The 17,042-nt window shown below is 46.7% G+C and overlaps 1 protein-coding gene across 1 annotated transcript in view; it reads left to right on the forward strand.

The window, feature by feature from the left end:
* VPS45 (vacuolar protein sorting 45 homolog) overlaps positions 1–17,042 on the forward strand; it is a 54,197-nt gene that overhangs the window by 2,026 nt on the left and 35,129 nt on the right. Inside the window, exons 3-10 of the mRNA XM_084614110.1 lie at positions 1,193–1,253; positions 5,231–5,310; positions 5,853–5,921; positions 8,159–8,296; positions 8,717–8,827; positions 11,248–11,382; positions 11,740–11,853; positions 12,496–12,663. Of these exons, the coding sequence (XP_084470236.1) occupies positions 1,193–1,253; positions 5,231–5,310; positions 5,853–5,921; positions 8,159–8,296; positions 8,717–8,827; positions 11,248–11,382; positions 11,740–11,853; positions 12,496–12,663 (876 nt within the window). The remainder of the gene's footprint in view (positions 1–1,192; positions 1,254–5,230; positions 5,311–5,852; positions 5,922–8,158; positions 8,297–8,716; positions 8,828–11,247; positions 11,383–11,739; positions 11,854–12,495; positions 12,664–17,042) is intronic.

A 17,042-nucleotide genomic window follows, 5' to 3' on the forward strand; every position in this document is an offset into this window, starting at 1 on the left:
ACTTGCAGGATGGGTTCAATGATCCTGTAGGCCTTTCCCATGTCTAATTCCCAGAGGGAGAGAGACATCTGCCTCATGGCTTAATATTTCTTTTTTATTAATACTGCTTAGCACAAATGTAGGTCACAATACTGAAAAGAGCCCAGCTAGGCCCCAAATAAATGGCCAGATTTTCAGATGAGCTCAGCAGTCAGGTGCACGTTGTGGGCTGAATTCTTGAAAATCTGTTCTTAACTGTGTCCCTGGAGGCTACTGAGCATTCAGGAGAACCTGGCCCTGCTTTAAGTGCCTAAATGGGAGCTGAGCCCTCTTGAAAATTTGGTTTCAGTTGTGGCGCTGAGCACGTGGAAATCTGGCTGTGAGTTCCTTTGAAAGTCAGGTCGATAGACAAGCCTCAAAGGGCAGGTCCTGGAGAGTCTGTACCTCCTGAGGGAGGTCAGAGGATTGGAGCCACGAGCTCTGATGCATGGCCACTGTGGAGGATATGAACCTAGCAGCCAAGTCAGCTGCATCCAGGGCTGCTTGTGGGGAGGTCCTTCCTGTAGATTTTCCCTCTCCTACGAGTGAGGAGAATTCCAGTCTGGCCTCTTGCTCGAACGAGTCCTTAAACATTGAGAAGAGCTGGTTTTTCAAACTTTTTTGGTCTGAAAATGCCAATTAGTCAGAACCAAAACCTTTAGCAGTGAAGGGCCAGTTTTGATGAATTCTCTTACTCGCAATTTTTTTGGAAAATAAGTTTAGAAATTGTTGAAACATTTAGTTTTGACTAGTTTCAATAAAAAATCCCAGTTTGAAATGCCTACATTTAAAAAAAAAAAAAATTAAGCTAATTATAGTTTGCAAGTCCACTTCAGTTGCCCCAAATTGAATTTTGTCCCCCCTGGAATTTCAGTTTGGGAAGATTCTCAGAATTTTGGCTTTCGTCCTGATTTGGGAGGGGAAAAATTCTCAATATCTTGAAACTAGTCAAAGGACAGGCCAACCGTTTTCCACCCGGCTCCGGTATTGAGCGCTCCCAGAAGGGTGGTGCTGCAAAACCCCAGCCTCCAGTAATTTTAGCAAGAGCATAGTGATTTGCAGCATCAGATCCAGAGTGCTGCCAGCTTAGAAGCATTAATTAGTCTAATCACCTATTGCATAATTATTGGGACCTTTTCTGATTCTTCTCCATCTGGGTTTCCCTTTTATCAAGGAGAATGTGGAATACCTCATTCAGGAGCTGCGGAGGCCCAAGTACAACATCTATTATATTTGTAAGTATGTCCTGGTTCATCAACTATTTCAGACATTCTAGGCAGACTCTGATATGATGCAAATATTTTCTTCTAAACCTGAAGCATTCTTAAAGTCCTTGTTTCTGTTCTTATTCAGGCCTTCCCAAGGTGAGACTGAGGATCAGAAGGCTGCTGATCTATATAGGGATTATACGGGGTTAGCGTATTTTCCCCCAAAATTTACAGGAATAAGCTATGCTAGTATAAGCACCAGTGGCCACACTAGGGGGTTGTACCGCTTTAACTATACTGTTAAAGCATTACATAGACACAAGCCCTTAGATGTTGTTTCCCCTTCTATGTGCCACTAGCCTTGAGTTTTTGCAATATGTCCCTCCTCTGCCCCCTCCAAGTAACCTCATGCCGAGCTGCTCCTCCTTCCAGGCTGTACTTCAAGCTCATCAAAGGCACTTAAAAATGCATTGTCCTTCAAAGTTCTTTCATCCAAGGATCTCAAAGCAATTGGGCAGTGGGTCGCTCTCCAGTGGGAGGACTGAGGCACAGAAAGGTGAATCAGCTTTCACGCGAGAAGCAAGTGTCATGTTCAGAAACAGCATCCAGGGGTTGTGATTCCTAGTATCACGATCTTACAACCAGATCTCGCTCTCAGCTGCCCACATCAGCAATACTCAATGTGAACGCTAACACCACTTGGCGGTACATTCCACAATACGCAATAACACTTCACACTTCTAGGGCTTTACATCTTCGCAACACTCTGCAGACATGAATTAAACCTCCCACTGGGGGTAAAGTAGGCCATTCCCATCCCTATATTACAGGTGGGGAAACTGAGGTAGAAAGGCTGAGAGAGTGACATTATTTCGCTTTGGATCTGAGCCAGAGCCAAGGTTAGAATGTAGTGGAATGTATTGGTCCATGGGTGCCTAGAACAACTAGACTGAACCTTTCACTGACTGCTGGCCCAGCCTGGTGTTTCTCTAGTATTGTGTTCATGCTGTGTAATTCTGGAACTTCAGTGATCTAGTCGCACATAGTATTGGGTTTAAATTCAGTCCTGTAAAAAAACAGGTTCCCAACCCTTTTTCTTTCTGCCTTGAGATTCATGGGAATGGGCTCAACCAGCCACTAGGTGTCATTGTTGATCTGTATGAACACGATGCCAGAGAAGAAACGCTTGTCTTGATTTTGTGGGGGGGGGGGGGGGGGGGGGAAAGTACAGTTAAAAGTGGTGGTGGCTCCATACAGATTAGAAATAAATGAACACAGTGGTGCCTAGATGCCCCAGCTGAGATCAAGGCCACGTTGTGCTGTGTGCTATACAAACGCATTGCAAAAGACGCTGTTATTGATATAAGAAAAGGAGGACTTGTGGCACCTTAGAGACTAACCAATTTATTTGAGCATAAGCTTTTGTGAACTACAGCTCACTTCATCGGATGCATACTGTGGAAAGTATAGAAGATCTTTTTATACACACAAACCATGAAAAAATGGGTGATTATCACTACAAAAGGTTTTCTCTTCCCCCCCTCACCCCACTCTCCTGCTGGTAATAGCTTATATAAAGTGATCACTCTCCTTACAATGTGTATGATAATCAAGGTGGGCCACTTCCAGCACAAATCCAGGGTTTAACAAGAATGTCTTGGGGAGGTAAAAACAAGGGGAAATAAGTTACCTTGCATAATAACTTAGCCACTCCCAGTCTCTATTCAAGCCTAAGTTAATTGTATCCAATTTGCAAATGAATTCCAATTCAGCAGTCTCTCGCTGGAGTCTGGATTTGAAGTTTTTCTGTTGTAATATCGCAACTTTCATGTCTGTAATCACGTGACCAGAGAGATTGAGTGTTCTCCGACTGGTTTATGAATGTTATAATTCTTGACATCTGATTTGTGTCCATTTATTCTTTTACATAGAGACTGTCCAGTTTGACAAATGTACATGGCAGAGGGGCATTGCTGGCACATGATGGCGGATGTGCAGGTGAACGAGCCTCTGATCGTCTGGCTGATGTTATTAGGCCCTGTGATGGTGTCCCCTGAATAGATATGTAGGCACAGTTAGCAACGGGCTTTGTTGCAAGGATAGGTTCCTGGGTTAGTGGTTCTGTTGTGTGGTATGTGGTTGCTGGTGAGTATTTGCTTCAAGTTGGGGGGCTCTCTGTAGGCAAGGACTGGCCTGTCCCCCAGGATTTGTGAGAGTGATGGGTCATCCTTCAGGATAAGTTGTAGGTCCTTGATAATGCATTGGAGGGGTTTTAGTTGGGGGCTGAAGGTGACAGCTAGTGGCGTTCTGTTATTTTCTTTGTTGGGCTTGTCCTGTAGTAGGTGACTTCTGGGAACTCTTCTGGCTCTATCAATCTGTTTCTTTACTTCTGCAGGTGGGTATTGTAGTTGTAAGAAAGCTTGACAGAGATCTTGTAGGTGTTTGTCTCTGTCTGAGGGGTTGGAGCAAATGCGGTTGTATCGCAGAGCTTGGCTGTAGACGATGGATCGTGTGGTGTGGTCAGGGTGAAAGCTGGAGGCATGCAGGTAGGAATAGCGGTCAGTAGGTTTCCGGTATAGGGTGGTGTTTATGTGACCATTGTTTATTAGCACTGTAGTGTCCAGGAAGTGGATCTCTTGTGTGGACTGGACCAGGCTGAGGTTGATGGTGGGATGGAAATTGTTGAAATCATGGTGGAATTCCTCAAGGGTTTCTTTTCCATGGGTCCAGATGATGAAGATGTCATCAATATAGCGCAAGTAGAGTAGGGGCGTTAGGGGACGAGAGCTGAGGAAGCGTTGTTCTAAGTCAGCCATAAAAATGTTGGCATATTGTGGGGCCATGCGGGTACCCATAGCAGTGCCGCTGATCTGAAGGTATACATTGTCCCCAAATGTGAAATAGTTATGGGTAAGGACAAAGTCACAAAGTTCAGCCACCAGGTTAGCCGTGACATTATCGGGGATAGTGTTCTTGACGGCTTGTAGTCCATCTTTGTGTGGAATGTTGGTGTAGAGGGCTTCTACATCCAAGTGGCCAGGAGGGTGTTATCAGGAAGATCACCGATGGATTATAGTTTCCTCAAGAAGTCAGTGGTGTCTTGAAGGTAGCTGGGAGAGCTGGTAGCGTAGGGCCTGAGGAGGGAGTCTACATAGCCAGACAATCCTGCTGTCAGGGTGCCAATGCCTGAGATGATGGGGCGCCCAGGATTTCCAGGTTTATGGATCTTGGGTAGTAGATAGAATATCCCAGGTCGGGGTTCCAGGGGTGTGTCAGTGCGGATTTGATCTTGTGCTTTTTCAGGGAGTTTCTTGAGCAAATGCTTTAGTTTCTTTTGGTAACTCTCAGTGGGATCAGAGGGCAATGGCTTGTAGAAAGTGGTGTTGGAGAGCTGCCGAGCAGCCTCTTGTTCATATTCCGACCTATTCATGATGACAACAGCACCTCCCTTGTCAGCCTTTTTGATTATGATGTCAGTTGTTTCTGAGGCTGTGGATGGCGTTGTGTTCTGCACGGCTGAGGTTATGGGGCAAGTGATGCTGCTTTTCTACAATTTCAGCCCGTGCACGTCGGCGGAAGCACTCTATGTAGAAGTCCAGTCTGAAACCTGTTATTGAGCACATCATGGGCTTGGTGCTGCTGCTGTAGTTCCAAGTACCCTATTGGGCACCCATTAGATCGGGAGCAACATAAAGGGGAAACCTCCTGTGCCACCGTCCATGCTGGACCCTCTGTGTCTAAACGCAGGAAAGCTTCAGTCTCTAGGGCCATGAGCCCAGCGCCCTGAATCATCACGTGACATTAATGGGGGGGGAAATATCTAGACTGTGTATTAATAATCATAATGAATGCAGACTGAGGGTCAAATGCATCCCTGCTATGATTCGACCTCTACACTTTTCAACTGAAAGACTCTTGATTACTTTTTCTTCAGCAAGTCCTTTCGCGTATTACGCATTAACTTCGGACCCCAGCCGTTGCTGACCCGCTGTGTCTCCTTTCAGATTTCAGTAATGTGATCAGTAAGAGTGATGTAAAGTCACTGGCTGAGGCTGACGAGCAGGAAGTTGTGGCAGAAGTTCAGGTGCGTGTAATATTATCTAATATTTTACATGACTCTTTCCGTCCCGAAGTACTCTTGGAGTTGATCAACAGGCTACATATACTTGTCACTGCAGCCACCTCTGGGGAATAACCTCTGCAGCCATTGAACAGTATGCGCACAACAACACTATGCAGCAATTTAGGACTAGAAGAATGGATACACTGTCTAAAAATAATCTGCCCTGAGCTGCCAGAGCTCCTGCTTCCAAGCTCCTCTGCCAGAGCAGGGTTGGTATGTGTCTCCCATAGTGGTGACTGGCAGGCATACATGCAAAAGGTGGAGTAAAAGCCATATGTCAGGAACAGACTGGAAATGCCAGCAGAGATAGGAACTCTGAGAGTTGTGGGGGGAGGAGTGGGGATCGCTGGGAGTCATTGGGGCTGTGAATCACTTACGACTTTAAGGACGTGTCCCTATGTTCGTATGGTTGGACTGAATAGCTGGTGTTTGAAACATTTGCTTGCATAAGAGGTGTAAGTGTTGGTGTGACGTTAACTGTATTGACTTGTGTTTCTTGGCAGGAGTTCTACGGAGATTACATTGCCGTGAATCCACATGTGTTTTCCCTCAACCTCCTGGGCTGCTGCCAGGTATGGAAAAGGCTAACCCTCCTCTAGGGTCTCATTTTGGCTCATAGCTGGGATTGAAGGACACCAGAACATGGTCATAACTATCTGAACATGCTGGCCAGTTGCCCAGCTGGGAAGCTAGGCTGTTATAACTTGCAACCCTTGCTGTGGAGCTGATCGCTTTGTCAATAAATGAAAGGCCATGGATTGGAAGTGCTATGTGAATTGTCCTCCCACTTAGTGTTAAATGGACTCCCTGAAGGGCGGAGATGGGGTAGTTTAAGCCTGAATTGCTGTACCGACTCAGTGGACTTCAAACCCCACAGCTGTCAAGCCAACACCTTAACCTCTCAAGTGTCATGGTGTTTGTCTTCCATGCAGCCACCTGGACGGTTTCAATAAGAAACATTCCATAAGACAAAGACCAAGCAGTAAGAATGAGAGAAGATGCACACAGGGCTATTTAGAAACCTCCTAGATCATCTCCTGGAGGAGGCAAGGAACCTGAAAAAGAGAGGAGTCAATTAAGAAAATACTAAGGTCCTCATGCTTATTAAACCTCACACTTCAGGGTATAAGCCAGTAGAGATCAGGTTGATTCCTAATGTGGGTTTCTTGTGCCTTCCTCTAAATAAGCTGGTGCTGGCCACTGTCCGAGACAGGACACTGGGCTAGATGGACCTTCGGTCTGATCCAGTCTGGCAATTCCTATGTGCCTCTAGCAGTCCTCACTCAGGAAGAACTCCCATTGAAATCGACAGAGGTGTACATGAGTAAAGATAGCAGGGTTGAGGCCTGTGTGACACCATTGAAATAAAATACTTCAGAAGATCCAAATTAGTTAATCCTAAATACTTTTTTTTTTTTGCTGTGTCCAGTAAATATTGAAGAGTGCTACTGCTCTGCTTTCGAAAGTAGGCTCTGGACACTAACTGAGGGGGACTGTGTGTGTGTGTGTGTATATATATATATATATATATATATATATACGACTAGATAGTTTTGAAAAGCATCCACTAATTTGTGTTGTGTTGTCATGTTTTGGACACTCAATTTGAGACCCCTTCATCCTGAACTCAGAGGTATCAGCACTTTTGGCTTCCTTTGATTTCAGTTTGGATTGCTCAGGACTTCTGAAAATCTGGCCTCAGGCTGAGCAACCCAAAAACCATGACACCCCAAATTAGCAGCTGCTTTGGCAAATGGTGACTGTATTCCCTCTTTCCTGACACAGTTGCCAGGAATCACAAGCCAGTGGTCTTTTTTTTTTTTTTTTGCTAGCAGCTGTGCTCATCTAAAGGATGATCCCTCTCCAGTTGAAGATACTGGTAAAACTCCCACTGACTTCAATGACGGCAGATTCAAGGCCTCTTTTGATCTTACAGTATCGTTAAAAACTGCTCTTTCTTCCTCGGCACTGTGCTAGCTTTAAGCGTATGTTTCGTTCAGCATTTGGGGGAAATCTCACCGGTGTTTTTTCAGTAGTAAAGGAGCTTGTTTCAAGGGCCATGGCCAGTAGTTCAGAGCGAAAGCTAGGATTTGCTAGGCAAGGCAAATTTTGACATAACCAAAATGTCTTATGCATGTTTTTGTGTTTGTTTTTTAAAGTTGAGAAGCCATTTTAAAAAAACAAAGTATAAATATCCCCTGTGATGTGAAGAAGCCAAATGCCCCAGCTGTTGTGCTGGGCTTCAAGAATCTCCAAAGGGAAAATTTGCTCAGCTTGAGTTTCTCCCTCCAGGGCCGAGGGGGATGAACAAAGTAGACGAAGGCCCTGATCCTGCAAACGCTTAATGCGTGAGCTTAACTTGGCTTCCGTGAAGAGTCCCGTAAGTGGGACCTCATACTTGGCCTGAGAACTAGTTTTGTGGGATCAGGGCCTAGATTGTTAATACTCTCTGGGTTGTCATCATCTGTGCTGTGCTTCTCAAAGCAGATGAAGAATCATAGAAATGTAAGGTTGGAAAGGACTTTGAGGTCATCTGGTCTCCTTCCCTTCCCCCCGCTCCCCTGAAGCTGAGGCAGGACCAATGTAACTAAAGAAAATACTTTATTCTGACAGTGCCCTTAACTTAACTGGCATTGTGGAGGCCTACAATTTGCCTTAGTTGAGGTGAATGCACAAACTTTCTCCTCTATTGCTGTTCCTTTTTCTTCTGTATTAGGCTTGGGGAGCCTCCATTTCTCTCTCAAGTTAACCAGAATAGGGGTACAGGGCAGTACTGGAGGTTCTTTATGGGAGTATTCTTCATTTTCAGGGTCGCAGCTGGGATCTGGCCCAGCTGTCCAGAACAGCCCAAGGGCTGACTGCTTTGCTTCTGTCTCTGAAGAAGTGCCCCATGATTCGTTACCAGCTCTCCTCTGATCCTGCAAAGAGACTCGCTGAATGTGTCAAGGTATGGAATTGCCCTGCACTGATCCTGGCAATCTACTTGTACTTCCTGTCACAAATCTGCAGCGTTTAAGAGGAGAAAAATATTCTTTTGAGAGCTGTTCTTCTTTGAGATTCCTGGCTGTGCCACTGATCTGTTGCATGATGTTGGGCAGGTCGCTTCCCTTTTCGGTGCCTCGGTTTCCCCATCTGTGGAACTGGCAGAGTGCTTGTTCCCTAACTCTTGGGGTTGTTGTGGAGATTAACAAATAGATTCTTGTCAAGCTTTTTGACAACGCTGGCAAAATTCCGTTAACAGTGCTTACTTAGAACAGCACACTCTCTCTTGCACTCTCTATTTGCTTCTCACTCCCTAGCACCCAGGCTGCAGGGAATTCTTCTGCAGTTAGGACAGACTGACTTATCTGGCTTTCTGCCCCTCCAGCAAGTGATTACTAAAGAATACGAGCTGTTTGATTTCCGGCGCACTGAAGTTCCTCCATTACTGCTTATTCTGGACCGCTCCGATGATGCCATCACCCCACTTCTGAACCAGGTGACAGTAGCTCTTGCTCAGCTGGAAGGGATGGGAGAGGATAGGAAGGTGGGATGCTGACGTGCCCATGGCTCTCTGGCACTAGCTCAGGGTCCTGGGGTTTGGGTTCACTGCACTCAAGGGAAAGATTTCAAATAAAGCACGGTTCCCTCCTTAAAAAATTCTCACCATCTCTGGCCTAGTTTTCAGCGTCACCAGATCCTGCTGGCTTCAGTGGCAGATCCAGGTGGCTTCCTGAAACTCCAGCCATTTGTGTATTGTAAAACATGCTTTAAATGCAGGGCCTAAACGTCTTAGCTGTGTCCCTCTTAACGGATTATTTGTAGCATGTGCTTGGCAGCACATCTATCAAATGACCTTGCATCAGCGGGTTCTCCCTGCTGCGTTATGGATGAGCGCTAGCATGGTGGGTGGTGGTTTTTTGAGCAGCACCGTGGACGTGCTGCAGACTTCGGCATTGAACAGCCCGTTATTTGTCTCCTTTGATTTCTTCGGGATGTGTTCGGGCACCAGTCGGCCTGATAGTTGGGTAATGGCTGTCTCTGCAGAAGTGCTGTTTCACAGGGCAGCCAGGGCATCTGTATTGATGGTGGGACACGCTGCTTGGAGCTGAAACACCTCCTCCGTTTTCATCCAGTACTTTTTCTCCTTCTGGCTGGGAGAATTTTCTCAGCTGACTGGATGGTTCAGTTCTTTGGGAAAGGAGCTTCTGTGCTGGATTTAAATCAGTGCCCATGCAGGGCACAGGTCAGTGGGGGCAGTAAACCCTTAGCCTCTTCGGCCTGCATGAAATGAGTTCATTGAGTCTCAGTCCAGTTCAACGGGCCAGTGCCCCAGCCACAAAAGCCACCATCACAGCTGGCAGTGAACTTCAGCAGAGAGGCCGAGGACTGAGCAGGCCATGGAGACTGACCTCCCCTTTTACCGGTAAGGCCCCATCTATGCTGCAGACACAACTGTGTCAGGAGACCTGGTTACAGTATGGCTACTCCTTGGCCCACTCCTGCTGTACCAGTTTGTAGTGTAGATGGGACTCTATCACCTAAAGCCTGGGACATGCACTAGTTATGGAATGGGGGAGTAACCTGGTCCCCTGATGCAGTTGTGTTTTAGTGTAGCTGTATTCTAAAGAAGGTTTCTCTAGACACATTCCTGTGCTCGTTGAGCACGTAGACAGTTTCCCGCCCCCCCCCCCCCCCCCAGTAGATGCTAAATGTGCCTGTGGGGTGACTTCATCTACTCAGATCAAAAGGTAGGGAAGAATTTCTCTACTGGCTCGTTGACCAGAGTGATCTGGCAGTGTCAGAAGCCTATGCTTTAAAGTCCTGGCTTGTAGGGCTAAGGACTGCAGGCAGGATAGGTCCCAGGAGAACAGAGACTTCTTCAGCCCCAGTGCAGAGATTCAGATGAGAGTAAATGGGGTGGCGAACATGTCAACGCTTTGATCAGCTGGCAAACTTCCCTTCCGATAACATTAGGCTTCTTGGGCTAAATATATAACGCACTGATCTCCAAAACCACACATTCTTCCTCCTGCATAAGAAGCAGAGGAGCAAGCAGGAAACAGTACAGCCTATAACAGCAGCGTCTCTGCAGCCAAAAATACACTCCCGTTCATGGGCAGAGAAGGGGGAGATGACGGCAGCAAGTAAATGGGTTTTAACAGGAATATTAATCCCCACTGCTCCAGTATCACGTCTTCGTGTCTTTACTTTTCAGTACATTGGTTGCTTTTGAATACAAATACAACAAGCTGTCTGGAGCCATGACTGTGTTCCTGGCTGTCGGTACGGTGGGGCCCTGATCCTGGATTGGGGTCCCAAGGTGCTAACTTATTAGCAATAATAAATGTGATATCTGTTACAAGATGCTGGCCATCAGCCTGAGGAGTTTCCATTTTACAAGGTGTAAGGAATCGGGGAATATTGTCAGTTTTGTTTTAAAAAAACCTTGGTCTTGATTTTCATTTACACTAAGGTCTCTGGCAGTGCAGGGGTGCTTTAAAGTAGGTGCAACCATAATTCACTTTAAGGATCCCCTTTGGGTCCGACTACTTGCGCATGGCCGCTCATATAGACGTTCCATGCTAGCTCTACTCTTGCTAGCTCGCTAAAAATAGCAGTGAGAGTGCCGTGGGACAGGCCTCAGCATGGGCTGCAGCAGCCGGCCTCCCACACCGCAGTGTCCTCACTGAAATGTTTAGCAAGCTGGCTAGAGCGCAGCTAGAACAGGTACACAAGTGAACGGTCCTGCTCCCAGCTGCCATGTCGGTGTGCCCTTATATGCCAGAGTGGTGTAAAGGGGCCTTACTGTAAATACGAATTAGGCCCATTATATTTCAGTCTTGATTTACATTGGTTGTGATTTAAGTCAAACGTTTGTCTCTTCTTTCCTCCTCCCACCCCCTCCACCCTTCTTAGTGGACGTACCAGGCCATGGTCCATGAGCTGCTGGGGATTAACAACAACCGAATTGACCTCTCTCGAGTACCCGGCATCAGCAAGGATCTCAGGGAGGTGGTTCTGTCTGCTGAGAATGACGAGTTTTATGCCAACGTAGGTAGCTGGGTACTGTGATGGAGCAGGAGAGCTCTCAGGCAGTCTAAATTGGGGGCTGGGTTCTATTCCTGATTTTGCCACTGAGTCGCTATGTGACCTTGGGCAGAATCTGTCTCTGCTCTGTGCCTCAGTTTCCCCCCCAACAGTGTCCCAGGTGGGCTTTAGTGCCCATTCATACTGCCTAAATGAAACCATTTTGTACCCCACAGCTCGTTTGCATACTCCCATGCTGCACTCTGAGGGTGAGCAATAGACCCTCCTAAAGCTTTGGGAGCTGGGGGCGGTGATTTCCAAAGGGACCAGCTCTCCTGGGAGCCGCCTTCGCTCCCATCCCCCTGTGTTTGTTGTCCACAGAACATGTACCTGAACTTTGCAGAGATTGGGAGCAATATCAAGAACCTAATGGAGGATTTCCAGCGGAGGAAACCGAAGGAGCAGCAGAAGCTGGAGTCCATAGCTGACATGAAGGTAAAGAGGACGTATGAGATTGACCAGGCACCTTAGAAACAATCCACTGCAGGACATTGCAGATCACCAGCATTTACTACATCCCTGCTTCGTGCCCTGATCCTGGTGACTCAGTCTCCTGTGGCATGTAGGCTCCTTGGGAGTGGAAGCCGTCTTTTTGGGCTGTGTTTGTACAGCCCTCACACAGCAGGGTCCTGGTCAGGGACTAGGGCAACACAAATAACTACCACACCTGCACCCTCCTCCCTGTCTCAATAAAATCCTCTTCAGCACAGCCACTCACCTCCAATGCGCCATGCAACAGGGGCCATGGTTCAAGAATTGAAGTAGCAGCCACACCTGGGTGGATTTCCACTAGGAAACCCTCTGGGTGCCAAGAGAGTGAGCCACTGAGAGCAGCTACTCCCTGTAAAGATTCCTTCAAGCTGCAGAGCTCCCCCTGCAGGGGACACCATGCAGAGGTTCTCTGGGGAGACCGGGAGTACCCGCCCTGCAGCACTGATCTCACTCGGGCCGGTGTACATCAGGAGCAACTCCACTGAAGCCAGTGGAAATGCACTGATGAAAACCCAGTGCAAGTCTTGGTCACTATGTTCTGCTTGCCATTTTCAAGAGGTTTGAGTTTCAATTTCCCCATTGCAGGCATTTGTGGAGAACTACCCGCAGTTCAAGAAGATGTCGGGCACGGTATCGAAGCACGTGACTGTGGTGGGGGAGCTCTCCCGGCTGGCCAGTGAGCGGAACCTGCTGGAGGTGTCGGAGGTCGAGCAGGAACTGGCCTGCCAGAATGACCACTCCGGTGCTCACCAGGTAACCCAAAGCCCAGAAGCCAAACCTCCTTTATCCGTTTCCAGCTGGGTTGATCCTGCAGCCCTTCTGCTTGTGGAACTAGTGCTAACGTCAGTGGGAGTTGTGCACATGGAGCCTACAGGGCTGGGACCTCGGATGGCAGAACTAGCTTCTCCACAGTCATCCATGTAATTCAGACAGGTATGAATCTTGAGTAATGATAACTAACACAAATGGTTGTCACAGTTTACAAGCCACAATCAGCTGAACATGCTCTGTTGCTATATTTGGGGAGCGTCTGAATAATGCCTGAAGAGTAGGACCCTGGAATACAACTGTCCTTAGCCTGTGCGTTCATCATATGCAGCCCCCATCTCATGGCAAGCTGCCACTGCAGCCAGCAGTTGGATGAAATTTGAGCATCCCTCTATGGTGGGACCTTTGGTGCTTACAGAAGCTCATGGGGTGCTTTGCTGGGGGACTTGGGTTGATTTTGCTAGAGCTCCAACTATTTCTATTGCCCTCTGTGGCAGCTATGCCCAAGCGTCCTTATCGGGCATGTATATTTTTGGAGTGGGAGTCCCACATCAGATTTACTAGGCTAGAGGCAAGAATGGCGAGAGGCAATCCCTGAGGGTAGCTTCTGAGCTCCTTTTGAGCCAAGTGCGAAGACTGACTTAGCTCTTGTGTGAGCTAGGGCATGTATAATTTGCTGTGTTCCCATAAAGCAGGTGGTGAGAGAACTGTCAGTTGCCTTGACTTAAAATTAGTCATCTGATGAATGCCCCATGCATACAGTTTGGGTTTGGGTTTCCAAAGCCACAAGGAAATGACTTAAGACCGAAAAAAAATCAAGCGTCTTTTCATTAACAAATTGGAGAATTGGTCTGAAATTCAGTAAAGACAAGTGCAAAATACTACACTGGGGGGCGGGGAGAAAATCAAACGCTCAGCTACAAATGGGGAATATCTGGCTAGTTGGCAGTATCGCTGAAAAGGACCTGGGGATTATAGTGCATCACAAATTGAATATAAGTCCAAAATGTGACGCTGTTGTGGAAAAGGCTAATATTCCGGGGTGTGTTAGAGGGAGTGTTGTATGTAAGCTGCGGGAGGTCATTGTCCCACTTTGCTTGGCACTGGCGAAGTCTCAGCTGGAGTCCTGTGTCCAGTTCTGGGTGCCACAGTGTAAAAGGGATGTGGACAAACTGGAGAGAGTCCAGAGGAGAGCAGCAGAAATGGTAAAAGGTTTAGAAAAGTTGATCTCTGAAGAAGGATTAAAAAAAACTAGACATGTTTAGTCTTGAGAAGACTGAGGGAGACCTGATAACAGTCCTTACCCTATTCGAAGATTTATGAAGAAGACGGTGATCAATTATTCCCTATGTCCACTGAAGAGAGGACAAGAAGTAGTGGGCTTAATCTGCAACAAGGGAGAGTTCGGTTAGGAATTGAGATTATATGAGGAAAAATCTCCAAAGCTAGTTCAGCCCAGGAACAGGCTTCCAAGGGAGGTCGTGGAATCCCCATCACTGCAGGTTTTAACGAACAGGTTTGACCAACCCCTGTCAGGGCTGGTCTTGGTTTACTCGGTCCTGCCTCAGCACATGGGGCTGGACTAGATGACCTCTTGAGGTTCCTTCCAGCCGTACGTCACTATGATTAACATTAACACGCGCACAAATCCCAAGCACTTGTATTCCTGTTAGATGTTGTGAAATCCCAATTCCTCTTATTTGTATCTGAAACCAACCTAAATGGAGCAAAACTATATTGCGAGTGTCTCTGCCGCTCTTCCTTGTACACACAGTACTGGTAACATAGCATTAACAAACATCATCACTTGTGGCTGTTGCTGAAAGAACGAAACGGCCTTAGAGCTTTGAAACTGAAAAGAATCAACAATCTAAAACATGAAATCCAACTGTGCTCTGACTGTTTGGGAGAAGCCCTTGCCTCTGAGCCCTGCCCTTATTTTGGGTTTGATTTTTTTTTTTTTTTTTTTAAACCGTATGGAGCTGCTTAAATAAAGGATTTCTTTGGCAAAAGGCTCAGAAAACCTTGAAAAGGGACTTCTGTTTGACAGCTGAGTGTGGAGACTGATGCTCTGACCCCTTGATGGCTCATATAATTCCATGACCTGCCCCAGAATCTGACAGTACGTCAATAATGATGCATTGAGGCTGTTGACTAAACAATGCTGCTGGGTTGTTTTTGTTTTTTTCCCCCGAGGGTGACTGTGTTATGACACAAAGAATGCAGCCACAGACTCCATATTTATCATTTTTAAAATGCTGCTGATCTATGTACTGAAAATGACTTTCAAAAAGAGATTCCACTAAAATGAAAGCTATATAGTGTAATAAATGCTGTCACACAGTAGGAAAGTATTGCGTTAACTATCAGCATTTGCACAGAATTTGAAATGCATGTCTTTCTAATCTGTGTTGCTCAGTGCTCCAAGAGGGTGGCTATAGGAAATTAGTTGTCCAAATAGTCTAATCTGTAGGCCAGACCCTCAGATGTGCACCTACAGAGCCCAATATAGCCATGTTGGCCGGTGTAAACCAGCATCATAAGGTTGAAGTCTATGCAGCTATGCAGATTTATGCCAGCTGTGAACCTCGTCGATTTGTGTTCATTTGCTATGTTCTGATAAGGATGTACTAATGTGGAGTCTTAGCCATAAAAGGGACTTGCTAAAACACTCCCTTGGAGTCCCTGGCTTATGCTGTCTCATGGAGCAAATGTGATCTAGAAACTGTCTATAAATCAGTGTTTGAATTCTCATTGCCAGCACCACGTGCAGCTGCTGACATCTTTCTGCCTCTCCCATCAGCAGTAACAGAGATTCTGGCAAGTGCCTAGCACGTAGTGCTAGCAAAAAATACAAAATAAATCCTGTTAGCTGGTGATGCACTCAGTGATGGAAGAGGCAGAAGAGACTCCATCTTCCACTCTTGTAGCGGTATCAGTCCCTGCAGGGGAAATGGGAGTAAGAACTTGTTAGGTAGCAATGATGGGGCTGTAAAACAGATGCTAAGAGCCCAATTCTCGCCTCTGTCTTGTCTACACACCGTTTTTGTATCAGCATAACTACTTTGGTTAGAAGTGTGTGTATAGTTGTGTTTCCCCCGCCACTCCCCGGCAGGTCTCATCTAGACACGATAAATCGATCCCCGAATGCTCTCCCTGTTGACTCTGGAACTCCAGCTCACAAGAGGCGGAAGCAGAGTTGACAGGGGAGCAGCAGTGGTCGACTTGTCGCCATCCTCACGGCCAGGTAAATCGACCTAAGATGCGTATCTTAGGTCGACACCCCCCACCACCTCCCCAGTGTAGACCAGGGCCAAGATAGTTAAGGGCTGTACCAGTATACTGTGGATGTAGGTACACAGGTATAAGAACATAATAACGACCATACTGGATCAGACCAAAGGTCCATCTAGCCCAGTATCCTGTCTACCGACAGTGGCCAGTGCCAGGTGCCTCAGAGGGAATGAACAGAACAGGGAACCACCAAGTTATCTACCCTGTCGCCCATTCCCAGCTTCTGGCAAACAGGCTAGGGACACCATCCCTGCCCATCCTGGCTAATAGCCATTGATGGACCTGTCCTCCATGAATGTATTTAGTTCTTTTTTGAACGCTGTTAGTGTCTTGGCCTTCACAACATCCTCTGGCAAAGAGCTCCACAGTAAAAGTGCCTTATAGCAGGATAACTGGTTTCCATTCCATTCCCATGTAATCTGTACTGGTATAAGCACATTTATATTGGTCTAACTGGGGCCCTGCTAGGGGAACATACTGTTTTAACTATACCGGTACAGTTAAAATGGTGTAATGTTTTGTGTGTAGACAAGGACTTGCACTAAAATCCATTTATACTGCCATGGCAGAAATTATGGGGAAATTACTGCAGCTGGCAAGAAGAAATGTAAGCCTTTGAGATGTGGTATCTTGTGCTTCTGGTCTCAGAACAAGATGAAAGCTTATTAGAAGCATTATTAGAGAGAAGCTGATTCTGCTGTTTGGAAATTAACAGACGCAAGCTAGTGTATTTTGGTCACATCAGTCCCAGAAACGGAAATAACCTTAAAGTCACCATGGAAGGAATGGTGGTGGATCACCATAGTATGGGATGACCAGCGAGGAGGTGGATAGATGGTGTGTGGGCAGATCACACTGGGAGTGTTTGAAGCCAGCAACAGGTTGAGAAAGCTTCCGAATATTGTGCTATGATGTCACCAATATTCCAACATGAATAAATGGGTTTTACTTACTTAGTATGAAGAGGATTGAAGGTGAGTGCAAAGGCTGAGGTGCACCTACCGTAAGAAACCTCAATGCAGTCAGAGGGGTGTGAATGGCCTTTATTGTAACTGAGAACTTAGGGCCTG

Source organism: Lepidochelys olivacea, assembly GCF_965140295.1.
Source record: "Lepidochelys olivacea isolate rLepOli2 genome assembly, chromosome: 24".
Classification (NCBI taxonomy): Eukaryota; Metazoa; Chordata; order Testudines; family Cheloniidae; genus Lepidochelys; species Lepidochelys olivacea.